Source organism: Stylophora pistillata, chromosome 13, assembly GCF_964205215.1.
Source record: "Stylophora pistillata chromosome 13, jaStyPist1.2, whole genome shotgun sequence".
Lineage (NCBI taxonomy): Eukaryota > Metazoa > Cnidaria > Anthozoa > Scleractinia > Pocilloporidae > Stylophora > Stylophora pistillata.
In genome coordinates, this window is record NC_142531.1 from 1,884,163 (window position 1) to 1,911,145 (window position 26,983).

Genomic DNA, 26,983 nt, shown 5'->3' on the forward strand with positions numbered 1-26,983 from the left:
ACTGCACTTACTCAAATGTGGTACTGTATTTGGGTTTGGTGGGTGCATGTGACCATGTCACCACACTTACCCAAACTAGGGTTTGGGTAAGTATGGTGAGCAGTGATATTAATATTTTACAATTTCAATCTGAATTTTACTCCAGTATAGTAAGACAGTATGAGTATTAAGTGAACACTTTGAGTAAAGAATTGCATACTCATACAGTGGAACTGACAACCAGCACAAGTGAAATGTATAGAATTGATAAAAGTGATCAATGGTAAATCACACAGATACAGGTAAGGAGGTTAAAGAATCTATTGAAAAAGACCACCAGTAGACACAAGTCCTTTTTGTTGTTTATATGAAACTGACAAGTATCTAATTTAAAATATTTTCATGTAACTCAATGAGATAATTTTACACTCAGGGTTGGAATGTGTGTACATAGTACTTCTGTCTGTCTGTGTAAGCATGCAATCAAAGAAAATAATTATACCTCTAAAGTATTTCAAACTTTCATTTCAAGTCACATTTCCAAGGAAGGCAAAATGAACTGCTTAATTTAAATGACTGACTTCATTGAGTGCAAACTTATTATGCTGTTATACTAAACACAACACAACACAACAGTATCATGGAACAAAATTAACTTTTCTCCTGATATGTACAGGTTTCAAAGATCACCTGTTTAGATCAATCTCAAACAGAGTATTTTAAAAACAAAGTAAATTGACCGTTATCTTTGAAAGACATTTTTTTAATCAACTGTGAAATGAATATTAATGATATCTCATGTGCATACAAATTTATATCATAATAAAAATAAATTTGATTATTCATTTTTTACCTTTTAATCAATCCCCTGACCTAGTTCAAGCTAGAAACTACTTCTCTCCCCATGTGGTTGCTACCATGATTGCAACTGTTTGTCTCTACACAAACATCAGCATGTTGTTCAATCTGAGCCAGAGGAAAAAATTTGGAACATATTGGACATGGAATACGGTCATCTTCAAGGGTAGCATTATTTTGAGGAACACCTGTTTCATTATTGCACAAAGCTGCATGAATTTCAATCCTTGTTGATGGAAAGAACATGCTACAGATCGGGCATTCCACCAGAGATTCTGATGATGTCTTCTTAGCAGATGATGGCAACAATCCATAGTCACCACAGTGGAAAAGCTCTTGTTTTGGTGGCTTATCAGCAGAAGAATCTAACATTGATGGGAGTTCTTCTGTGTCATCCTCAAGAAACCTTGAAGAAGATGATGGGATGTCCACCTCAAATATGTCATCAGGAAGAATTAGCTGCTTCTTACTTCTATGGCTTTTGTGTTCAGATACAGATACAGCTGATATCAAATCTGGAGACTGACTTTGGTTTTTAGTTGCGGGTGATTTCTCTTCTGAAGTAGATTTTGCAGTACTGTAAAGACTGTAAGATTGTAAGATGTTAGCTATAATTAAACAAGATTGGTGTAACTTTGCATGATGAGCAGTCACCTTGTTACAGGTTCTTCTATAACAAACCCCTATTCAATAGTTATCCATGTAAACAAAGAAAATGAATGTTTGTAATAAGAGCTGATATTGCCTGTGTTAATTGCACCTTTCCCAGGAGGATAACACTCAATAAGACCTCTTATTATCCAAATGTGCTTCGTAGAGTACAAATAATGCACCAGACGAGCACAAATATCATGTGATATTTGTACTCCAGAAATATCTGCGAAATTTGCCCACACTGAAATAACAATTTGGCCTGTTGGATAATAAATCTCTTATTAAACGTTTTGTTGTATAGTATATCACTGAGTATTTTTACTTGTATGTATTTTGACTCATCCTACGGGCTTGTACAGCAGAACTCATAAAAATACTCGGCAATACTACACAACAAAACGTCTAATAAGATATATTTATTTGTTATAATCCCACTATAGAAGGCTCAAGGAGGATTAAGTGTATAAAGATATGAATCATTACTGGAATGTGTTACATAGGTGGTCCTTACTTAATATCTAACCTTTCCTTGGACTTCCTCTCTTCTTCATTGAGCTGTTTGCCGATTTGAAGATTTGGACCTGTATTATTGTTTGTGGACAATTCCAGAACGTCCTGAAAGTGGAGAATTTCCAGCCATCAAATTCAGAAACAAAGAAAAATTGAAGTGAGGATATTGTTGTTTGTTGCAAATGTAGTAAAACTAATAAAATAAAGCGTGACCCTAGTGCATTGAAACATGACCTGTTACCCTAAGTTTAAGAATAGATCAATTACTACGTTATTGTAAAGCAGAAATCTGATCCTTGTGAAATGCAAAAATGTGCAAAGTGTAATCTTAACAGAGCAGGATTTACAAAGCTAGATAGGGTAGAACAAAACATTATATGCTCATGTTTGAATTAAGGAGTTTACCAGAAAGGAAACGGCACACCTTCCCTTGCATATTTAATCACACCAAAGCTAGCCACCAATATGTGTATAAGCACTTTGATTTAGCAATAAAGGTAGATGTAATCAGGACGAGAGTGTGTGCGAGTCTCTCTTGACTGAGAACCCACAAACCGGTCAAGTCTAGAGTAAAACAAGCAGTTGGCACTTATCTGTTGGCCACGAAACCTTCCTTGTTGTAACACAAAGATCTGAAATTCTCTTTCTGTCAGGTTATTATGAGAATAGTGGTCCTACAGGTATTACTACAGGCAATCATGAAGGTGCTCACACTATAAAATACCTCTAGATCACTGTCGCTGTCATAGGAAGTTGGTTGTAGTTTCTCAATAGTAGCCTTTATCATCTGTGAAAGAGAGAAGACTTTGAATATTAAAAGAGACAATTCAAACAAAATTTTATCATTTACAAGTCATTTTTTTTAATTGCCTAGTCAGAAATTACCTGAAGAAAAATCTTTTTCTCTAGGCTGGTGAGAGAACAACCCCTCTGTGCCTCCATTTGGCTCTTCAAGTCTGGGTAAAAGACATTTAATATAGACAATTAAACACAAAGTACCTGATGTACATTAATGTCATGCTTGTATTTCTGAACCTTCTACAAATATACAAGTACCAGTAGCTAAACAGAAAACTGTTAAGCTTGTGATAAAGAAATTACAACATGGAATCCCTTCAAAATATTTGTCTTGTCATAAAAGAAAGCTGTTGTTCACAAGATGAAGATAATGGATATGTTTCCCATCCTGGTCTAGTCAAGCAAAAGAAGCAAAAATCTTGAAAGAAACTTGGCATGTTTCTCCATATGCTAACAAATTATCAAGGGACCATGGCTGTGCAAACATAATGAATCAATATACGGGTAGATAGTCCAGTGAAAGACACTTGAAAATTTTTTCTGCCAGGTTTCAGTTTTGAGCCAAAAGTTAGAGTCACATTTGAAGGAATTTTATTCAATTGTTAATGAGTGCGACTAAGATAAAAATTGACTACCTTTAAATGAAACACTGTCAAGATCAAGTTTTGTGAAGTCAATATCTTCAAGAAATAACTCCACTTCATCACGAATCTAAAACCATTAAAAAGAGGAAGATTTCTCCATAAATTGTTTTTATAATGGTTCATGATCAGAAATTAAGGCAGAGATGGAGGTTTCTTTCAGAGCACTAAAGAGATTGAATTGCCATTCTTACATCCCCAGCAAGGCTCCATGTCCTCTCTTGCTTTTTTGTCTTTAAATTTGTTACTGTAAAGGAGAATGATTTGTCAGAGTGAGAAGTTTTTATACAGCAAAGATATCAGAAAGAGGGAAGAGGCAATACGGAGTTCTACAAAGCATAATTGTCAGGTCAGCCATAATGACAAGGCTAGGTACTGATTCCAAGAAGAGGCTGGAATCTCATTCAGAAATTGAATATAAATTGCCAGTCAGGTGGAGACTGTTTGGTGGGGTTCTAGGGTACTGAGATTTCCTCTGCAATTCATGAATTCATAGGAAAACATCTTACAGCTTGTTAAGTTTACTGATGTTGCCATGTTGTAACTAGAATATATGCATCACACAAGTAGGAGTAACAACTGATTTTTATTGCGTATTTCACTGACTTTTTATACAATCATTCATAAGCGGCTCTGATTTAAGTTAACATCTTGGCATAGTATCACCTATTCAATTTTGCAGCATTTCCTAAAGCTGTTTTCTACTAATGCGTAGCTAAGCCACAATTAACTGTGATAAACATTGTCATAAGCGTGCGGTTACATTGGTCATGATATTGGAGCAAGTATTCTAACACAGCTTTTGGAAGATTTTTAGTGTGATTTATTAACAGCTTAACTTACATTTCAAACACTCATCTATTTTTGTCACATTCAATCCTAGAGTCTGTGTTTGAAGTAGAGATGGTGATATCAGCATGTGACACTATGTTGCAGATGTGGTTGAAACATAATAGACTTTAGGTCTAGCTCATGCAAATTATTGTACTATTTGTCTAGATAAGACGTGTAATATATTCGAAAGTATACCGTTAAATAAACTACCATCAAACACAGTAACAGTGATGGTTGGTCGCTCTCAGTTATTGCTTGCTTGAACTCACCACGAGGTTTTCTTTATATGGTAAAAAGGGCACAGGTAGCCCAACATATAACAAGATGACTTACCATCACTGCGCCAGTTTCTTTGACTGTAAGGACTTTCAGGACTGGATGCAAATTCTGGTGATAACTCACACAGTGACCTTTTGTCCCCAGGTTTGATCCTTGGAGTTGTGGGAGATCTGTTGTCAAGAGCAGCCTGTAACATTTTTCCTGCCCTGTTAAGTGGACTCTCAGGGCTTCCTTTTTCTAAACTCCTGAAAATTAATTGCCAAAAAAGTTTCAACTGATCTATTGTTGTGTAATCTTTGTTGGAAAAAAGATAATGGCACATTCAGACAGAAGCTGACCGAGATTATTTGCCTCCAACCATTGCATCTTACCTAAGACAACCCATGAGGCCTGATGCCTTCTTTAACCTCATTATACCATCATCATCATCTGTATTGTGTGAAGGTTTCCCGCAGGTAGCTGTTTTACCAGACAAACCACCAGGAGTGGATGATGGGGGTTCACCCTCTACTGAGGTTACCTTTATGAATGACAACCCAAATTGCTTGTCAGATCTGAAAGGTTGTCGGCAAGTAACTCTTATACGATCCCACTGACTTCCTAAGGCTTGCTTTGAAAAGGAATCTGAAATATAAAAGAAATTATAATTAAAAGAGTGCAACACTTTATTCACTGTATTCATTCATTATTTTGATTTCATTAGTCATTCAAAAGTTTTAATTGGATTTCATATAATTATCATAGGGTATACTTATTCACGGAAAAGAGTCAACTGTTATGTTTTTACTCTTGTTAAGCCAATGGATAAATTGACCATTAAATGTTGGTGTTACAATGGTTTTTATAAATGGGTAATAGGACTCATCCCTTTGTGTCATCCTATTCTATCGATAATGATACGCATGATTGATAAATTGCATGTTGACCTGTTTACAAACCAAATTGAACTCTTTTTGGTCCTCGTACCACTATCCACTTGAGTGCTCTTTACCCTTAATGCTTAACTATCAAAAGCATTTCCCAAGTTTTAAATTCTTCAAGCTTCTGCAAGCTACACAAGGCTAGTCAGAACATTGTTTAAGTAGAACTGAATGACTAGAATTTATTCAGTACAGTACAATTCATTACATTATTACACGACTCGGGCCGTCAGAGGGCCAATAACTAAAATCAACCAATCAAAATGCTCTATTGCCGGTCAATATTCTCTCAGTATTGGACCGGGCACTGTCCCGAATGGTCCCGAATGATACCGCACTTGTGTCCCTTTGAACTTCAGTCGTATAATAAATCTCTTATTAACCAAGCTTGCTCGGAACCGTATTGGAAGAATATCGGTCCTCTGTCTTTTTTGTACGGACCTCGCTGCGCTCGATCCGTACTGTCAAGACCTCGGGCCGATATTCTCCCAGTACGGCCCTCGCTCTTGGTTAATAAGATATATGTACATACTGGGGTTAAGCATTCTAACAGCGTGTGTCTTTGTCCATTGTTTACACTCAGCAGGAGTCATCAGCATGGCAGAAGGTAATAAAGTTAAAAAAGGCTTATCTTGAGGCCACATTGAGTTTCCAACCAAAATTTCAATAAAGGCAGAACCACAGTTGCCTGGGAAAAAATATAGAGTAAAGTTGTAAGAGGCTGGTGGTAAAAGGTAAATAAAAGTACATGTATAGCTATTTTTCAACCATCAAAACATCACAGGTATTCAACTTGTCAAGCTTCCCTATCAGTTTTCTAGTACCTAGTTTTATCATGCAACTGTGCTTCATAGAGTACAAAAAATTAATAACGCGCAAATATAGTGCAAATATCATGCAGTATTTGTACTCCAGAGAACCGGTTAGAAATTTGGCCGCACTCAAATAACAATTTTGCGTGTTGGATAGTAACTCTCTTATTGAACATTTTGTTATGTAGTATTGCTGAGTATGAGTGCTTAGTATGAGTGCTTGATAGCAGACCTTCTGCCTAGATGACTAACACACTAACTCCCTGGTCAGGACATCTCCCAACCTCCCCAACCCCCCCCCCCCTATCTCTCTTTCCACTGAAAAAGAAAATACTTTTTTTCATTAAGAACTGGAGACTCCTGGGAAACTTCTCTGCAGAAAATTTGCCAGGGTAACTTATAAAAACATTGTATAAAAACATTATAAAAACATTTATAAAAACTTATAAAAATATTGCAAAATCGAATGAACCTATTGCTCATCCTCAAAGTTTAAGATGCAGACATTGCACATGAAGGGGATTTCAGCATGAAACTTTCCAGAGTGTAACTCTTTAATAGCTCCTTTCACAGTTACTAGTGACTGAGGCGTTACTTCCCAGGTAATGGGAATATTAGGCAAGATTTCCATATAGCCCCATACATTAATTATGCATAGAGTGTTGCACAGAAACTTTATATTTAGTCTTTATGAAATGGAATGCATAATTAATGTATGGGGTTATAGGGAAATCATCCCGCATATTGTCGAGGGAGTTTGATTATATTTGTAAAATAATAAATATCTTTATGCAATATTCAGTAAAAATTTGCGGACAAAATGCAGACCTCTTAGATATCTATATAAACCCCTGAAGAGTGAAGCGATTCACGAAACAGGCTTGTCGGGACATGTAGTTACGTCCTTTTTTCCTCTCGTAATATTTATATATATATATATATATAACTAACTGCAGACAGTACTGTTTCGGCCTTCTGGGCCTCATCAGTGCAGTGCTAATGCTAGGGTGGGGGAGAACCGAGACGGTCACCCCAAACGACCCAACCTTTGTGGTATCGTCTAAGCCATGCCAGAGTGCTCAAACTAGAGTAAACCAGCGAGCATGCGCAATTGCAACGGCAATGACTCATCCTAGATAGAGTGCTCAATTTGGACATGAAAGCAAAGCTTTGTATGCCAAAGAGCTATATCTAACTATATCTAACTATATCTAATATATATATATATCTATTACGTATTTTTATAGGATATAATAAGTTTAACTGTTTTTAAAAACAGTTAATAACACGTATAAAGGCGACGCAAAAACCAAACAAACAAAGGACGGTGTTGCCCTCAATCAAATGAATGCACTGGAATATAAATGGAACACAGATACGAGGCGTCACGTGCACTCTTAATTCAGCTAAGCTGTTGATACAGCTTAGAAGCGTTTACTGTTAATTCCCTAAAGGAATAACACATACCAATGTCGATGTGGCTGATGTAAGATGCCTTTTCGAGCTGGAATTCAGCTTCCATGCGACCACAATTCGTGTCTTCTCTTGCGCATTTCCAAGCGCTCGTGGCATCTGTCTTTCCTTTGCATAAATTTTCAGCTTTAAATATCGCATCCTATTAACAAAGAAGCATTGTAATCATCACGAGGAGAAAAATGACGAAACATTCTGAGAGAAAAGTTGTTATTCAACTTACCTCAGTGCTGAAGCGAACAACAAACGCAAACGCTACAGGCGCCATCTTCGAATTTGGCGGGAGAACGAAAATACAACCCACGTGACCTCAGAACCAGTGCCTCCAGGTTCGGAGTAGTAACTGCCAGGTTGACAATGGTAGAAGTTGTGAGTAACAATTTTGAGGATCTTTTTCCGGAGATCAAAGAAGCGATCGAGCAAAGCGCTTTCGTTGGTAAGTAGAAGTGTCTTTAAAGAATCGATCTTGCAGACGAAGGTAACTGATCGCGATCTAAACCAAGGATCAGTCATGTCCTGCTGAGTCCGATCCATGCTCAGGGCAACGCGAGGCTTTTATACTTACAAGGGCAAAACATCTGGCACTTTAGAAGGAATTGAGCCTAATTCTCATTTATTGTAGTTCATTTTCCTACATTGTTTAATACAGGCGCTAGAATAATGGATTTTAAATAACGAGTGGTGAAGGTGTCATCAGCCAATCCCCTCTGGGGCTGGGTACAGGTAGGGGTGTGGGAGTTGAGGTAGGGTACCTGTCGGGGGGATGGATCTTCTTGATGGAGTGCTTTGCCAGAGGTCTTAATTTCGTCTTCTGAGATAAGGAATTAATTATCAAATTTCCCTCAAGTAGGTCTTGATATCAAAAATAGTGAAACATGCAGAAGATCGAGTTTAAAGAGTGCAAAATTTTCTTTTTAAATAATAGAGACTGATATTAAATATTTTGAACCAGACCTGTATGCAAAGAGTGTCTTGATTATTCATAAATCAGCTTTTGGCTGGAAAACTGATAATTTGGCGGATTCAACAGATGCCATTTAATCATGAAATATTACTATTCATTATTTATTTAATTACAGATTTATTTATTTCTACTATTAGCTATTGATACAGAGTTTACAGGCCTCTATACCACTGATGGTTCTCAGCCAAGGTAAAGCTTTCATTTGTTAAATTATTTGTAATGCTGTACACATCTTATTCACTTTCTTTCTCTTACAGTAGTTTAAGATCATAAGAAAACAAATTTATACCTGTCTGGTGTGCACACAGTAGTGTAGACCAATGGACATGGACTTTGGGACAGGACCATGTAAAAAAATTAATTTACATCTTAACCCAGTATTAGCTGATTACGGAATAACTTGAATAAAGAACTTAGGCAAAATGCCTCATTGGCATCTTTCAAGCATGCTCTGCAAGACACACTATTGAGGCAGACATTTCCTTTATAAGCTCTAGAACTTGGTGGAATACTATCTTAAATTCTGACCATGAGTTTTATCGTTATTTATGTTTTTATAAATTGTAAAAAGTTTGTAAATAGTTTCTGAAAAACCTCATGAGGATGTTACTATTAAAGATGACGAGATGAGATATACAGAATCAGTCTACTACAATCACCCACCCATTGTATAGTCATTATGCAAAAATAGAATAAGTTCTTCTTATCTTGTTGAACCGAAATTTGTTTGAAAGAAATGCTGTCTAAAGATCGACATTTCTGATTGAATAAAAATATAATAATCAATTTATTATTGATGTTTTTTGGTTTCTAGCTTGTTTGATGATCCTGAAGCACGATACAAAAAATTAAAGAAAACTGCATCACAGTTTCTGATCAGCCAGTTTGGTGAGTTGTCAGTTGTTATTATTTGCTTTTCTTACCTTAGTGAGAAAAAAAATAGAAGATATTTAAAATTATTGTTGTTTTTACATTTACTCATTTTTCAGGATTGACTGCCTTTGTTCAGTCCAAAGATGATTCTAACAGGTATTTTTTGAAAGCGCTACTAGATTCATGCTAATTATTTGTGATCTGGTGCCTTTTTAAAAATAATTTTGAAAACATTCAAAGTAATATTTAAAATCTTCTCTCAGCCAATAGAATTTGAATTTTTACACTCCTTTTTCTACCTCCTCTTCCACTTCTAACCTTTATGATGATTTCCCACTCATTTCCTATCTCTGTTACAACAAATACTACTCAATTTACAGTACTTCAAAATAATTGGTACAATCTCTTTGATTTCAAACCTCAACTGCCACAAAACATTTTCTTTTCTTGTGAACCACATAGTGATGTAAAGGAGATGGGGAACATTTGTGATCATTGCTGCAAATTCTTAGGATCCCCCCTTGCGATCTCTCATCAATGTTTTCTTCTGGCAAGAACTCATCAGCCCTGCTTCTCTGTTCAAGTCCCCCTGATGAGCTCTTGAGGAGTGCTATTAATTCAAGGTTCTTTGTTTCCTCTAGTTTTTTTTTTTAATACTGTTGTTCCATTCATGTCATTTTTTGTTCTCTTTTGTAGATATGTTGCACATACGTACAACTTCTTTTTATTTCCAAATTCATTCGGACCCTTAGATGTCAGATTTCTCTGTCAGGTAACTTTCATCATCATTGATAGAATTACTTCATAGTTACTGTTAGTAATAGATTTGGGATATAGGATTTGTACAATGTTAAGTTCATTGATCTCAAATTAACTTATTGATTTAACCAGAGGTGAGCATGATTCTAACTCAATTACAGCGCTGGCCTCCTACTTCAAGCCTAAACTAGTGAAATCTCATATCATATCTTTTTTTTTTTCAGGCTTCAAGTCTGGAATTCTTGTGTCAGCATAACTTTGACTTCAATAAGGTATTCAGTGAGCCTTTTCAAAATATTCCCTTTTTCCCATTAGTTAACTCTTTAGGGCTAAAGACATGAAATGAAAACTATTGGCAACCTAAATTATTCATATTTTTATTTTATTTCTCATAGTCCATGAAAATCATCAAACATTCCCAATTTTTTAACTTTTCATAGTATCAAGCAACATCTCTGGGGCTACCTTTTGCTGGGGAATCATTACTAGTTATTAGACTGATCACTGTTTCATTCTGCTATTATATATTAAAATGAATTTTATCAATAGATACACATCTGTATTAGGCCATAGTGTAAAAACCCCTTTTACTTTTCATTGCAATTTTGAAGAAGATTTTTATTATGTCCTGTCTTTTGATTTATTTATTCGTAAGGATATTTCATTGTCTTTCAGTTTATTTATAATGGACTGTCCTTCTTAAATAATGATCAGGTAGTGTAATAACTTTTAGCATACCAGTACTTCTTCTCATGATTTATCTGTACTTTGTTAATCACAAACATACAAATAACTATGTATTATGTTATCCAAACAAAATGTATACAACAGACCTCTTTTAGCTATAACCTCTTATTTATATGTCAATGCCCCCTCCTTCCCTCCCTCTCCCCCTCCCTCTCCCCCTCCCTCTCCCCCTCCCTCTCCCCCTCCCTCTCCCCCTCCCTCTCCCCTCCCTCTCCCCCCTCCCTCTTCCCCTCCCTTTCCCCCTCCCTCTCCCCCTCCCTCTCCCTCCTCCCTCTCCCCCCTCCCTCTCCCCCCTCCCTTTACCCACAAAAACTAGTAATTTATCTATTTACTTACCAACTAAATGATCATTGTATGGAATAAAACCTTTTAATTTTTTTTTTTCAGTTGTTGCTGGTACAAAAATTCCACAAAAACCATAATCTTTATTCAAGTGTCCAATCACAAACCTTAAGGTATTAAACATAATTATGATTTTTTTGTTAGATAGGGAATTCCAAAATTAGATTCTGCAATTGCCTGCTACTAGTTCCAGCTCTGTTTTCTTGTGGGTAGCCTTTCCCTAGTTAAGTTCATGATTCTAGATATCAAGGTTTTCCATATGCAGGTAGCTCTCTGACATATGGCTCCAAAATTTAAGAATGCCCTTTCCCCTGTTTAAAAATCATAAAGCCACCAGGAGTATTGCTTCTCACTCTAACAATTACTAGACAAGTACTTATTCATACTCTTGTATAGAGAGGCACTTAAAGAATTCCTTTTCACTCCCAAGATCAAAGCATCAATTCTCTGTACTGCCTCTCATCTATTTTTCTGGAAGATTGTTGCTTTGGGAATTTGGTGCTGAATCAAACAATATCCCTTAGTTGATATTTTTCTTTCTTCTCATTACCCTTCTGCTTGAAAATGTCTGTTAAAGTAACGAGAAATTCTTCTTTGGTCACATTTGGGAGTTAAAGGGTATTTAAGTCTGTTGCCCAAAAACGCAGCAGGAAGACCAAGCACAGAATGGGACGTGAATCTCTTGCTCCTTTCTCTAGCAAGCTAAGCACCAAGCCTCCAAAACTCCAAGAATAACTAATTTATTAGGAAGTGGCGTAAATTATTTTTTTTTCTTATAGGATCATAGATGACAATGTTCTGGCTGGATATTGTGCAAGGCTGGAGGACTGGATCTTGACAGCACAGGCTGGAGATGAAATTGAATTTAGTCCTGGCAGTTGTAAGTTTGAATGCAGATGAAACAGCCAATGCTTCAAAATAATATGAAACTGAGCTACCAGTAATTGTGAACTTGAAGTGAACATCTTAAGAGATGCATTTCATAATTCAGTCCTGTGGTTTTCTGGGTTTGCATGGAGCCAATATACATGTTTTAACTTATAGCAGCTTTGAATTTTGTGTAAAAATGTTTAACTTTTAGGATTTCTTGCTTTAATGAGTCAGGTAAGTAGGTAGGTATTAATTTCAACTCCGGTTGTTGAGGCTTATTAGGCCCCTAGCAATACATGCTAATATGCCGACAAAAGTATAAAAATATATATATATAATTAACTAACTGCAGACAGTACTGTTTCGGCCTTCTGGGCCTCATTAGTGCAGTGCTAATGCTAGGATGGGGAAGAACCGAGACGGTCACCCCAAACGACCCAACCTTTGTGGTATCGTCTAAGCCATGCCAGAGTGCTCAAACTAGAGTAAACCAGCGAGCATGCGCAATTGCAACGGCAATGACTCATCCTAGATAGAGTGCTCAATTTGGACATGAAAGCAAAGCTTTGTATGCCAAAGATATATAAAAATTAATAACTAACATTCTAAAAATCTTTAAGATTATTACATTACAAATTTAACTCTCTAATAGCATTCTTAAATTCCTTAAGGGTTGTCATTAAATGTAATTCATCCAGTAAAGAGTTCCACAGTTTGGCACCAATAAAAGTTGTAAATTTTAAGCCAAAGTTTGTAGTTTTCTTATGTGGAACAACAAGCTTGTTGGTGCCTCTCCAGCACTTCACATCATTATGTACAACAAACAAATCACCTATGTAGGAAGAGGAAGAGCTTATTCTCTCTTCTTTCCTTTCCAATTCCTTGAATTAATTTGTCAAAAAATATTAGTTTAAGTGATTACCATTGTACTCCCTTAAAATAAAGAACCACTGACAACGGGTAATCCAACCTGTTTCTAAAATGGTTTTATTGCTGATTTTTTCAGATCAAGCCCAGTATCTTCTTCTGGAGGAAATAAGAACAAGATTTACAGGCATCCAGTGTACAATCAAGAGACAGTATAAGGTGAAATATGCAGGAGGAAAGAGACATTTAACCCCAAACGGTTTGTCTCTTGGGTTGTTGGGCAATGTAGAACAGATCTACACACTCCCAAACAGTTAATTTACTTCGTGTCTATGAAATTCATGAATCGATTTAAAAATCAAAGTATTTTTAGTGAACTCTCCACTAACAGACATACTGGTAAAACAGACGTACTTATGAAAAACTGGTCCCTGCCTTTCACCTTGAAATTGTTGGTCATTTTAATACAATTAATTTACTTTAAGTGATCTCTTCTCATGAGGTATTTCATTTTCTGTTGTGTCTTTCTAGATGCTAATAACAAAACTGCCTGCAACAAACTCTGGGTTTGATGGAGAGAGTAACACATATCTACTTTCTCAAGAACAAGAAAAGTAAGGAAATAAAAAATGAAATTATTCTCAGCTGGGAAAAACTTTGTGGGTGTAAAACGATCATTTCACGCTTGTAAATCGAAGTCTGTGAATTTTCCTAGAAACAGTCATAAGTAAAAATGTGTCTACCTCCTCCCTTTCTCTTTGAATCGTGCTCGCCCCTCGCCCCTCCCCCCCTCCCCCAGTTGTCACGCCTACCCGAGACGAGCTCACAACCTCATGTAAACAGACGGCTGAATTTTTTAAGGAAGTAAGTGAAACAGTTAGCTCGCCCAGGGTAACTCGGGGGAAGGGTTGTCTCGGGTACCCGAGACCACGTAAATGGGGCCTTACTTGTCTCATTAGTTTCTTATGGCTAATCCCTCCTGCGTTGTTGGTTTCTTTTCATATATAGAATCTTGAATGCATTGTTGGGGTTTTCCAGAGTTTTCCAGGTTCTAGCATCATGTAAAAAGGTGCCTACATTTATAATTATGATAGTTTGATGATTGTGAATGTTCCCTCAGTCAGGCCTCATTGAGTTTTATCAAGGATATACGTAAACTAGCAGAGATAATACACGCGCTCTAATAGGTCAGAGACTTGTCACTTATAGTACTGATAAACTTGTAGCTATTTTAAACAGCAAAAGACCGCCTGAGGCTCATGATTTACATATATTTATAGTGTTTTTCCCACACTGTGTGTGGCTTATCACTTTGATAAACAGATAGAAAGTGCGATTTATTAAAAAGAAATAAAAGTTTGGATGAAGTCAGCAAAATGCGTTTACACCAACAAGTTTCCACTAGTTTATTTACTAAAGAGAGACCTTTGGTGATGCCCATTGGCAAAAAAAAGGGGGAAAGTGTTGATGCAGCTGAAGGTGTGTGAGGAACAAGACCTATAGCAAGGCCCCATTAGGCTGGGTCTGAGTATCCTGTATCCTATTAATTTTTTGGCCCCAATATCCAGTATCCCGTTAATTCCTGTGGTTTGCATCCCTATAATTCCAGTTCGATATCCCGTAATCTCTATTTTATATATTCCGTTTTTGCTTAAGTATCGCTTATCCCTATTATTTCTTACCGAAATATTCCGTATCCTCTAGTATAGGGCCTCCGTAATGGCGGGAAAAAGTCTCTTTTATCAAACTTTGTGATAAATGAATAATGAATTGACAATTAATAGCGTTAAACCGTTTGATGTTATTTTGTATTTATCAAGCTTTTTTTTATTAATAATCAGCCTCTTGTAGGACACAACGTTTTAACGGACTTGTTGCTAGCTTACGAGAAATTTCATGAACCTTTACCAGGTGCGAACCTATATTCTTTGTTGATCTTCTTCTTGCAACAATTTGTTTCCTTGGTTTCTTTATCGTTTTCGTGAATGTACTTTCACTAACGAACAACCTGAGCATCATGTACGCGATAACTCTTTTGTTACTTTTTTTTCTACAGAGAATTTTAAAGATTTTAAACTAGAACTTCATGGACTTTTTCCAGTGGTTTACGACACTAAATTTATTGCCTTTGAAATTCGGGGGAATCCGGTAAGTACGCGTAAATTGGTTAGTCGTGAAGACGGGGAAAATTCATTTTGGTTTGTATCTTTAGGGTGTGTCTTAAATTGATTGTCGAATGATAAACCCTTAGGTACTTACAGTAGCCAATCATGCAAATGAAAATTTTACAAGGCTCCTGTGAGACCTCATACTAAAACAGGGAAACTGCCTTAAAGCGCGGGAAAATTAGATTGACCAAGACGTAGTTGGTTTCAGTTTTGCATTTGATTGGCTGAGAGAGTGGTGTGAGTTTTTAAGACCAATCAAAGCGAAGCGAAGTAACGTAGAGTCAATGCAACTCTAATGCAGCCCTAGATTTCTTTGGACACTGGGTTAAAAATTGTTTTATAACATAACCAAAGTAAAGCGCGCGCTCTGATTGGTCAATTTAGCGTCCCCCATTTGCCCATGGGTGTACGCTGCTGACGTGAGCAAATGCAAAGACTATTTTTCCGCGCGCGCTTGTTTTTTCTGGTCGCGTAAGATTTGTTAAATAAACGGGAACTCTTTAGCTACAATGTATCAATGTTATGTTATAAAACAAATGGTAAACACCACAGCGTACACTATTGAGTTATGGATGCACTTGGGAGGTTTGCTAAGCACTCAAGAAGCTAGAGTCGCTCTCGGCTATCGCCTCGAGCGACTCTTACGCTTCTTTCGTGCTTAGCAACCTCCCGCGTGCATCCATAACTCAATAGTGTACGCTGTGGTGTTTACCATTTGTTAATTATCACGTAAGCTGACAAGACCGGGAATTTAGTCAATGTTATGACCGAAAGAGCCTTTGGGCCTTCAGATTCAACTTCGTTCATTCTCGTTCACTAAATCAGTCAACTTGTTTTGTCTTTAGGGTTTATCACAGTGCAACTTCTTTGATGACACAAACTTAGAAAAACTTCACGGTGTGCTTTCAAGGTAAGGAGAACATCATTGGTTGATTTGACAGTCAAATTAACCGACTGGTTATTTTGGAATAAGGGAAACTTATCAAAATAAGACGAAACTAAGATGTCGCAACCTGTTTTCGAGGCGTAGAAGTGTAGTTTATCCCCTTTAAGAGTAGATTTGAAAGAAGTTGCTGGTATCACAGAAGAAGATCTGGTTTCGAAAAGTTGAGAACTATTTCAAAGCTTCCAATTCATTAAGGAACCTTGTGCAAGACGCATAGAGTAAAATAGCATTCCTCTGGACCCTAAAAGAATACCTTGTTATACGACATTTGACCATTCAGACCACACGAGAGAGGAGTACCCCCCTCCCCCCCCCCCGTGTGAGTTTATCCCAACAAACTTAAACACTACATTAATATGTTAACTTGAAATTAAATTTCTTGTCATCTTCATCTTTACTTTATAGTAACGAGGGACAGTACTTTGCTCTGTTCGCACCCTCTATAGTATTTTCAGAAAAATGTCACAGATACCGTAAGTATAGGGGTCACTGAAGTTACATTAAATGCTTATGAGGCACTACCATAGGCCTAGTAAATAATTTTTTTAAGAAATCAAGTATGCATTGTTTTGCAATGGTTAAATGAAACATGGCTGGAAAATGTGGAAAAACTTTGATGTTTTCTTTTTCTTCTGATATTTTAGTCGACGAGAAAATGCCTCACGAAGCTGGTTATGATTCATTCCTCTCTGGCTTTGGTTAGTAGTATAACTTTCTTGAAACCTTATCATTTGTTGTACAAATCGCAGGAATTCCTACTTGTGAAAGAACAGTGATAAACCTTAGGGAACCCAAGAACGCACGGTTACTGCTACTGCTAATGGTGCGCTTTGACCTCAAATAATCAGCACTACCCTCGAAAGAATTGCAGCAAGTATAACAGAAAGGAAATTCAGTGGGATAAAATATTTATTCTTCTCAACAGTTTTTCTTCGGATGGCGCATATGCTGGCATACAGGGAATCGAAGTGAGTGACACGTCACAGTTCTTGACCAATCATATTGCACGATTAGGAATTAAGGCAGTGCCAAATAGTGCCCTCTGATTGGTTCTCCCCACATCGTCACTCAGAAATTGCAATTTTAGGATCCGCTTGAATTCACAAACTGGTGTTTTATTATGCATTTTCCTGAACTGGCATGAGACTGGTATGTCTCCATTCAAGTTATCTTCTAATTTGCAGAAGGTCTCCCGAAGGACCGCTACCATTCTCAAAATTCCTTCGCGTGTTAAAGCCGTACGAGAATCTTCTACATTTGAGCAGAGCACAAGTTCAGTATGTGGTATGTAGGATGGTCCTTTCAGCAATTCTGAATAATTAACAGCTTTTTGTAGAACGCCATCACCATAGTCATTTCTTATTCTAATTGGTTGGAATTGATCACATGAACAGATCAGTGAAGAGACCCAACACTATTAGGCGATAGTGTCCAGCTGTACTAAAGTTTTAAATGCTTTATTCATTGCTGGGATAGCGTTCGACAGAAATGTTGTTTATTTTCAGAGGGTTCATTTAAACTTCTTACGATGACTTCAGTTAACAAATTCTTACCACCTTTTTACCTAGAACTTAGCTGGTCCGGACACACCTTCTATTCGACCCCAATGGCTTTACGTTACCTCCAAAGTGAAAGCTAAGCCACTTATTGCCAGGACAGTAAGTTCCTTTGTTGTTGTGTGTGATATTTTCAAACACCTTTACACAGTGATGAAAATCAAGGTCAAGTATTGGTAAATTATATTTTTGACAGTTGGCTCAGGAATTCGCGCACTTTGGTTCCGTGGACGTCAAAATGTTAGACTCACAACACGCACTGGTAGCTGTCGCTCATCATAGAAAGTGAGTGTCGTGAACTTTTTTTTCCCGATTTTAAAATGGTTTTTGAAGGTGAAGAGTAATATAATGTAATCACTTAAATGCTGAAGTGTAGTGATTATCCAGCCCAAGGTGCACACTCGCTAAATTCTGTTCGGTTCCCTCCTTGTTTCCCATGGTCCGACTTTATTCCATACAAATATTGCATCCTACATTCTAGGGAATGTCGATCAAGTGAACCCTTTTTCTGTCTCTCATTTTATGCTATCTTTTGTTCACCCATAGGCTATCATGTCGAATATTCCTCCATATTATCAAGCCGTAACGAGGCCCCAATAGCTGCCAATGGCCCACCAGCTTGATGGCTCATTTTGTTGTTATAATTATTATTTTTCTCCTTTGTTTATAGAGAATGGCTAGCTTACCACCGCAGGCGCCCTATTTTCAAGTTGCCTTTTTAGTTTCATTAATTACTTTGTGTTAAATATGTCAAAATGTATAGCTGACAACTTACCATCACAGTTAATTTAGAACACCAGGAACGTCTAAAATGCTATAAAAAGTTGTAAAATAGCATTCAGAGTTACTACTCGCCTTAGTAGTCTATGAATCGTGCACGATACGCAGGGCTTTTTAATAATAGATCTCAGTAAGAGATCATCCTGAATTAGATATTGGGCCTCTTTCAGTAACAATTTATATATCTGAAATAAAAGTTTGTAAAAAAAACTTCATAATCTTTTCTTTCTGTCCCCTATCAGAGCAAAAGATGTTTTACGTACATTTCAACGCCACAAAACGCTCAGTGTGAGGCAGTACCACCCATTTTTTGATTCACCCAAGGTGAAGGTAGCTCTGTGGTAAGTAAAGCATGTTCGAAGATGACTTATTTTTAGAGCTCTTTTTGTTTCGACGGTTCCTGATACACCTGCCTTAACTAATTGCAATTGTTTTTCAAGAAAGATCTCCTCAGGAGAAAAGATGTGAAAACACTTCATCTTTTTAAAGTATATGTATCATATGAGACTTCTTCAGTTTTGAAAAATTGAGTAACTGACATCGCATTTAAGGGTGCACGAACAGGTGTTTTCGAGTCGCGTTTATTCTGCTTATACCCTTAAGTTTCCCTTGCCCAAAAACTGCAAAGATTTCATAACTAATGTATATAATATTTTCCTTAACTTTGACTTACGGAAATGATCAATGGGGATTTTTCCTCATAACATCAACACTTTTTCAACAAATGTGATTTAAAGAAAAAGAACTACTTACTAGAGGATATTGTTTGATTTAAAACCAAATTATCTGAGTTGAAATAAAAAGAAATGTCCTGCAGACAGCACGAAGGATTGATCTTGAGATGGTGAGGTTGAAGTGACTTTACTAGGAAAACTCTCTGGTGAAAATTCAGCGGAATTTATCTCCTTCGCTTCGTAGACCAAACTGCACAGCACCTTCCCATTTCCTACTGGAACAAGTAAACCGGCCCCACGGATTTTGCTTCGCAAAATAGATTTGAACAAAGTTGGACTTGAATTTGAATGCAGCAGGGCTGGGGATATTTTTAAAATTTTAGCTGTTGATCTTAATGAATGTTTCATAGATGATGCATTAGATGTTTAATGTTTTCGTTTACACGACAGTGTTTTATAACTGACATTTGTACTATTATTTATGCACGCCCTTTGGTTTGTTCTTGGTTTGCCAGGTGCGGCGGAACTGTTGTGATCTTTTCTGCTGTTGCGGTTTTTCTGTGGAAATCATGGACGTAGTTGATTGCATTGCCGGTCAGAGACAAGTTAAAACTGAAACTCTATCAATTTAGTTTGTTTATTATTTTTTTTACTTTATTTAACTGTACAGTAAATGAATTTTGGACATTTTCAATAAAATCCACAAGCTAAAATTGTTTCTGTTCTTTCTTTTAAAATATCTTTTGCAAAGCGCCCGTGCCTTAATGTAGCGTTATCCATTTACGCTAATGTGGTATTAACATGAAAGTGTTTTGGCTATCGATATTCTGCTTATCGCATTAAGTAAGTCCAAAGAATAAAAAACTAAAAACTTTCTTACTCTCGCTGTTAAGTTTTATTTCCCTGTGTCGAGTCGAATTTGCTTCTGTAGCGACTGGATGTGGCGAAGAAAACGTAGCACTTTGTTAAAACTAATTTTGTGTCCTTATTCTATTATTGTTTGGCTGTTGTTTACACGTTCGCGGTCACCTTTATCATTCAGGCAGATTAACGTCAATGTTTTGCTAACATATGCCTTGTCGTGCATGACAGCAAAAAAATACTATATCTTCGCTCAGGTGATCATTTTTTTCCATGTCCATGCAACATGATTTTGAAGTGTGAGTTAACAGCGTAGAATACTGAAATTGCTTAAGCCTTTTAATACAATGTCACTACAAAATGACGGTAATTGTGTTCTTTAAAATATAGCTAAAGCAATTTATTTTTCACTGTTGATCGGTGCTTAGTGGAGCCAATCAGCGCGCCGAAAGCGAAGTCACTTAAGAGAAGAATCAATAATTTAACACCCATACGGGAGTTTGATCGGCTTATTAACATAAAATGTGTTGGTCTGTTTCTACGATCGAAATCGATGGAGGTGCTCAGTGAAGAAGTCGACGATGACAGCGACGTTGCAGAAAATCACCTGCTTAAAACCGAACCTTCTGGCTGTGTTTGTAACAAGGGGTGGGAGAACGAATTCCTCTGTGGATGGGCGCCGTCATTTGAGCGAAAAATTTCACGGAAGCCAACGAAACACGCGTCGTTAAGCAACACGCATAAAGACGGAAAATTACCGCGGACAGACTGTGGATTTGTTTTTCGACATTATGAGAAAACTAGTCGCTACATCGAACAGTACCGAGAAAATCACAGCAGTGCCTTTTTGGTACGTGAGGAAGAATGGAGACCAGTGTTAGGAGTTGATGTACCAGATCCATACCTGCCTAAGGTCGGGAGTTCGAGGTAAGGTTTGTTGACATTATTTCTTAATTGTTTATGTAGGCTCTTACTTGTGGTTTGTGCCCTATTGTGCGGGTGGAAAAAAAAAACCTTCCTAAAGGGCAATAAATCTGGCCAAAATGATCCAAGCTTTGTCAAAATTGCAGAGTATAACCCGCCTTTATATTTTCTCTAAGAAACGTTTCTGAATGTTGGTATGTATGGATTGCTCGCGTTGGGTATATAAAGAGACACTGACAAGTTGATTACAATTATATGACATTTATTGTTTGAGAAAACTACCTTCTGAACAGAATAGACTGCAAAGCAAACCACAAAAATATTCTCTGTTGTTTTCCTTGGAATAATTTATTTCATAGTTGCGAAATGCAGATGAATACATAAAAAACACCATATTGTTACCTTGCCCAAAACCTTCTTGTGTTAAAAAGTTCCCTTCCGTACGCTCATTATTCACGCTGCTATCATGTTTAATCGCTGGTTAACATTTTAGGCTTTTTTTCCCGAAGGGCATGCGGAGACAATACCTGTAAACCGTATTTTCATGTTTTTTTTCCACGACAATACTGATCTGACATTTCTCAAAAATTTATCATGGCGATCTTGTCTGATAAAGTACTTATGGATTCATCCGTCGATAAATATTATGAGTTATGAATGTCGCATTTATTGTCACGTATTAGGGACTAAATTGCCGTAAAGTGATAACTATGTTTAAGGACATCTTCCTTTTGTTGTGGGCTTTTATCACTCGCTTGGACAAATTCACGAAGGTACCAAGACTCTATACTTTTCTTCTTTTATTCTCTCCTCTTCTATTGTTGCTACTACCTTCTACTACCACAGCTATTTCTCTTCTTACTTCAGCGAGGAGTGCCCTCTCATTTAATGCAAAAATCACAGACATGTTTGGGTTAGCTGACCGTGGGAATTTCCAAAACAGGATATTCAGTGTGGGTAAAACTCAAGGTCAGTTTTACCAACCCAAACATGACCACCTAGCAAACTAGTTATCCTCAACCATAACAAGCGATTAAAATGTCTAGCACAGTAAGAACTGAGCCAAGTTCAAGCACGCACTAAAAATAAATGATCAAAACTATAGATCTACCAAAATAGCACGTAAGGGCGAAAAGGCGAGATTTAATAAAACACAAGGTAAACCTATAAATTCTCGAAATATCAATCCTTGAAAATGCTCTACAACACTTTCTTTGATCACAAATGTTCGGCGTCATTAATCGCTTGATCTGGCTCGCACGTAGTTAGGGTCAAGGAATCTCTTGATTCAGCCACTTCTTCATATGCAATACAACCTATCTCGTGATTTCATTCTAGTTTACTAAGTGTGTTTTTGCCCCCTCTTTTTCGATGTGCTCTCCAAAGGAATTAAGGGTGGTATGGAAAAAATTTGCCTTAAATGTTCCGGCAAAACCTCGTATTTCTATTCATCTTGATTAATGTGTCGAAAAAGAAAAAAGCAAGGTAAATCTGCATATGATACTGACTTGCAAAATTGCTGGAGCTCACCCAGGGTTCGTTTCAACACGTATACACGAAACGGCATCGAGCATTGCTACTCCCTTAGGACTTATCCTAGTTCCTCGTGGTTTAATCCCTGAACTTTTGCATGTTTCAGTCCCTGTCTGTTCACAGACTCTCTATTTTCGCTTAGATCATCGTCCAGAGCGCGAGCCAAATAAGAGCTGCGGGTTTTTTCTGAAAGCGAACGGGTACAGAAGTGGGTGGCGGTGGGTAAGAGATAAATAAAGTGGCCCTCGCGCTCTTCTCACGTTCCTCTCCGTTCGCTCTTTTCACACCTCTTAAGGTGTGAAAAGATCGGTGCACCGTACCCATATATTGTTCTGGTTGGCAAGTGCCACCATGAATGGAAAGTGCCTTGCCTATTCTAGCCTTAGAACACCAAAAGAGGTACATTCGCTATCTTTCAGTTTAGCCGACGGTTTCGTTTATTTCTTTCTTGCAGCTTTTCCCCAGCAGCAAAGAAAGAAAATCAATAGCGAAATTTACGTCAAGTCTGCATATTACGCCACGAACTTTGAGTAGTGCGTTTCTTGCGTCATGTCAACACCCATTTCTTAAGGATTTTTTCTAACTTTTATAAGCAGACAAGTTCACTTTATTAATTATACCTCACACAGTGCGTGGCCAGCACTTGAATTGTCCTATGTGCTCCGCCGAACGATAGAGGCCGAGGTAGTATCATATGTATTACAGTATAACGTATACTTATCCTTCACACTTTCTTTTTTCCCGCTAGTTACGACACTTTTCCTTGAGAATTACTGATCAAAATTCGACTTTGTATCACGACGCCATCATGTTAGCTTGAAATCTTTGTCTTTTTCCATCGGTAACGATTGTATTTTCGTGGCAGCTTCTTGGTCATTCAGGTGTTGGGGGGTGTTAGGCGACTCGCTTAATAAATTAACTGAGACTCTGGTCTTTAACGATTTCTTTCCTATAGCTTCTCTCTTCTCTTTCTGCAACTGCTATTACAACTGCTACAACTATCACAACTGTTACTGCAACTCGCAACTAGCAACTAGCACAACTAACTCTTCTATTAATCTTCTATTAATCTTCTATTAATCTTCTATTAATCTCTACGCATTAAGTAGGGAAAATGGTAGACATGTTTGGGTTAGTTGACCATGAGAACTTTCATTGTATATTCTTTTACTTTGCAAGGGGGAAATCGAGGAACTCCCTCCAAAGTATCCGGCCAACATTAAAGAACCAATTAATTGAAATGCTAACAGCAAGGCTGCGCGCAAGAATCGCATACACAAACAGGATCCTTGGCGTGGGTAAAACTCAAGGTCAACTTTACCACACAAACATGACCACCTATAAAACTAGCCATTTCCAACACCAACAAGCGATTATAAGGTCTAACAAGGTAACAAGAAAAATCCGTGACTTAAGAATAGTTTAAGTACATACTAGAAACATAAGGTCAAGGCAAAAGAACTACAAAAACAACACGTCTACGCAAAAAGCGAGACTTAACAAAACAAAAGGTAAACCTAAAAATACTCAAAATAGCAATCCTTGAAAATACTCTTCAACACAAGTGTGACTTCCACATTTGTGGTCTCAACGCTGAGCAAAATACATTACAAACTCTTGAATTTAATAAGATTTCTTATCAGTCATGTTGTTATTATCGCTTCAGCAAAACTGTTTTTGACCGGGTGAAGTTCATTGAGGCCATGACGTCAGACTACTGCAACGTGGCTGCTATGAGGAGGTAAGATAGTTATATCATGATGTCGTGTGTAAGTACTACTATGTCTAAGAGAGTGGAGGGGGGAGTGGGAGGGTGGAGTGGGAGGGGGGGGTCAATATCATGGATTGTGTGCAAATGCTCCGCACGAGAGATGCACTATTTTCTAGCTTTTGGTATATGAAAAGAATGAGGATCTCACCAGTTTTGTTTTTGAATAATAATGAGAAAAACCATTGCTAAATGATGGGTCTTTGAAAGGTCCTGACTACTGACCAATTTAAGTATCTTTAGAAGTTACTCTAAAGCTCAAAGGGTTCAAGTTGTTTTGGTTAGATCGTGTATGTGGCACATAGGCATGCCTAGTCTCCCATTCACTATGCTGTATCTAAGATTTGTATTTTCTTCTTCCCTATTTGTAGTGATTTGCAGAACATCTGTCTCACTGGAAAAAGGAAAGAGGGCGGCGATCGCAAAGCGGTGCTGAACAATGACACCAAGTTGAATAGTGAGAGTTTACCGTTCATTGTTACTGCTTCAAATGGAAAGAAAGTTTCACAAAAACTTGGGAGAAGAAGACAGAGCACTACTTCAGAGGGAGACAAACCGGATGCTGTGATAAATCGCCAGGATGTCATTCGAACTGCACCCGAATCAACACGAGATCCTATTCTCCCTTGCATGTCTTCCGTTCCCGACCTTCCGCATAAAATGGAAGACAAACCGATTTTGAACTTGACCAAACATACAACGGTGGATGACTCAAAACGATTCCAAAAGGAACGAATCCGGCTTCCAAAGTTTCAACGGACGGAATGTCACGTGAAAAATAACCGCAAAGCAACAGAGGAAACTAATGCGCCTGTTAAAGAGGAAAAGAAGGAGAAACCAGTGAAAGAAGTACCAGAGAGCAGTGATAGCGATGAGAACGCCATGATCACAGCTCGAAAGTTAAACTCGACCGTAAATCTACAAATAGGTGGTTTCGTGCTACCCACATCAAGCTCCAAACCAAAGCCAGCGTACGTTACAGTTGGAAAGTGTGAAATATTTAGCTCCACGAACTCGTCTGGTTCAGAGCGGCGTATTCGCAAATCTTACGAAACGGCGAGAAAACTTCCAAGCAAAACCGAATTTATTCGGGTTTTAGGTCATCAAACGGGCCCTCCACCAAAAAGTGCAAATAAAAACGAATCTAAGGGGGCTAATAAAGAAAGACCAAATACAAAGGAGAGAGCCCTCATGAACCAAAATTTACCGATTCAATACTTGACTCGGTTTGGTAGACGGAAATTTCATCACGTTTTGGAGGCGCGTTCGTTTAAACCTTCAGAAAAGAAACTTGGAGCCACAGCGCTAGCACATTTTCATCACTGATTCAAGGAGGTCGTAAATTGAGGAAAACTCATGTCACGCCTCAACATATGCTAACTAGTGAAGCGGACTAGTAGCAGTTCTGTCTCCCTTCACCCAATTTTATCCTTATCGCTGGTCAACTCTATCGTACAGTGCTTTAGTTAAAGATGAGAAATGTCATTTTCTCATTACACCAGCCGATTATCTCAATTTTTACGCCATTTTCCGGCTAGGTGCCTAATTAATCACAGTATACCAAAATGAAAATGAAGACGAGGGATGAAGGCTGAGAAATTTAGAGTTAAAACGACCGACGTCATTTTCCCTATTCGTCAATTTTCAAAAAGCATCCTGGTTGGTATCTCTGAAACTTGGAATGTAAAAACCTACGTTTCCTGTGGGTGATTTTATAATATTTCTATCATTGAGCTATCCACTTTCCCTCGGTAGTTTAGAAGGGGGATGCACCGTGCATAAATCGCTATGCGATATAAAGTAGTGTTAGCTTTATCCATCTTTCGAACAATTAGGGCCACGGAAGAAATTGGTACAAGAAGACTGACAAATTTAACAAGCTTAAAAAATAATTGTCTAATTGTTATTGTATTTATTTATCACCGAGATTTAATATAAATACAAGATATTTTTATTTTAGTGGTTTGGGAAAATAGTCATATAATAATTGCCTGGAGAGAAAAGTATTTGACTCGTCTGCTCCACTGCATGGAGAGGTACAGACACAATGTTAGTCCTTTAAGTTGTGGTCTAGGGTTCATTCAAGACCACATATTTTGTTTAATATTTATTTATGTGCAAATAAAAGTTGAGAAATTCTGCCTGCTGTGTGTTTAGATGCGAATGGTAACATGCGCAAGCGGCAAGTAATTCATGGCAGTCTCCATATAGACTCCCTGTTACCCAGTCTCCATATAGACTCCCTGTTACCCATTCTCCCTGTGTACCCTGTGTACCCTGTGTACCCTGTGTACCCTGTGTACCCGTGTGTACCCTGTGTACCTTGTGTACCCTGTGTACCCTGTGTACCCGTGTGTACCCTGTGTACCCTGTGTACCCGTGTGTACCCTGTGTACCCTGTGTACCCGTGTGTACCCTGTGTACCCTGTGTACCCGTGTGTACCCTGTGTACCCTGTGTACCCCGTGTACCCGTGTGTACCCTGTGTACCCTGTGTACCCTGTGTACCCTGTGTACCTGTGTGTACCCAGTGTACCCTGTGTACCCTGTGTACCCGGTGTACCCTGTGTACCCTTTGTACCTTGTGTACCCTG

At 37.8% G+C, this 26,983-nt stretch overlaps 3 protein-coding genes across 5 annotated transcripts; 2 read left to right on the forward strand and 1 right to left on the reverse strand.

Moving 5' to 3' along the window:
• Positions 1-329: 329 nt before the first annotated feature.
• On the reverse strand, positions 330-8,099 carry LOC111344338 (uncharacterized). 2 transcript variants are annotated; one of them, XM_022951570.2, is made up of 11 exons: positions 7,982-8,099; positions 7,753-7,900; positions 6,006-6,161; positions 4,925-5,177; positions 4,608-4,798; positions 3,635-3,687; positions 3,435-3,510; positions 2,887-2,957; positions 2,726-2,788; positions 2,015-2,106; positions 330-1,423 (listed from the first exon to the last, which is right to left on the reverse strand). In XM_022951570.2, exons 1-11 carry the CDS (start codon positions 8,024-8,026, stop codon positions 853-855), a joined length of 1,719 nt encoding a protein of 572 aa, XP_022807305.2. In that variant the 5' UTR covers positions 8,027-8,099; the 3' UTR covers positions 330-852. The 2 variants fall into 2 exon arrangements, with proteins under 2 accessions (XP_022807305.2, XP_088599063.1); XM_088742937.1 differs by having other exon boundaries at positions 2,003-2,106.
• Positions 8,068-20,017, forward strand: LOC111345468 (poly(A)-specific ribonuclease PNLDC1). 2 transcript variants are annotated; one of them, XM_088742938.1, is made up of 23 exons: positions 8,069-8,194; positions 8,860-8,911; positions 9,537-9,610; positions 9,712-9,751; positions 10,292-10,367; positions 10,579-10,626; positions 11,030-11,068; positions 11,489-11,556; positions 12,223-12,323; positions 13,320-13,399; positions 13,712-13,794; positions 14,189-14,249; positions 15,022-15,091; positions 15,237-15,328; positions 16,194-16,258; positions 16,700-16,767; positions 16,939-16,992; positions 17,220-17,262; positions 17,479-17,578; positions 17,863-17,952; positions 18,047-18,135; positions 18,873-18,971; positions 19,820-20,017. In XM_088742938.1, the coding sequence occupies exons 1-23, from the start codon at positions 8,116-8,118 to the stop codon at positions 19,881-19,883; spliced, it is 1,635 nt and encodes a 544-aa protein (XP_088599064.1). In that variant the 5' UTR covers positions 8,069-8,115; the 3' UTR covers positions 19,884-20,017. The 2 variants fall into 2 exon arrangements, with proteins under 2 accessions (XP_088599065.1, XP_088599064.1); XM_088742939.1 differs by lacking the exons at positions 18,873-18,971; positions 19,820-20,017 and having other exon boundaries at positions 8,068-8,194; positions 18,022-18,135.
• Positions 20,018-20,591: 574 nt separating this feature from the next.
• LOC111345168 (uncharacterized) lies at positions 20,592-26,531 on the forward strand. The gene is made up of 3 exons (XM_022952448.2): positions 20,592-21,092; positions 24,289-24,363; positions 24,762-26,531. The coding sequence occupies exons 1-3, from the start codon at positions 20,719-20,721 to the stop codon at positions 25,714-25,716; spliced, it is 1,404 nt and encodes a 467-aa protein (XP_022808183.2). The 5' UTR covers positions 20,592-20,718; the 3' UTR covers positions 25,717-26,531.
• The last annotated feature ends 452 nt before the right edge of the window (positions 26,532-26,983 follow it).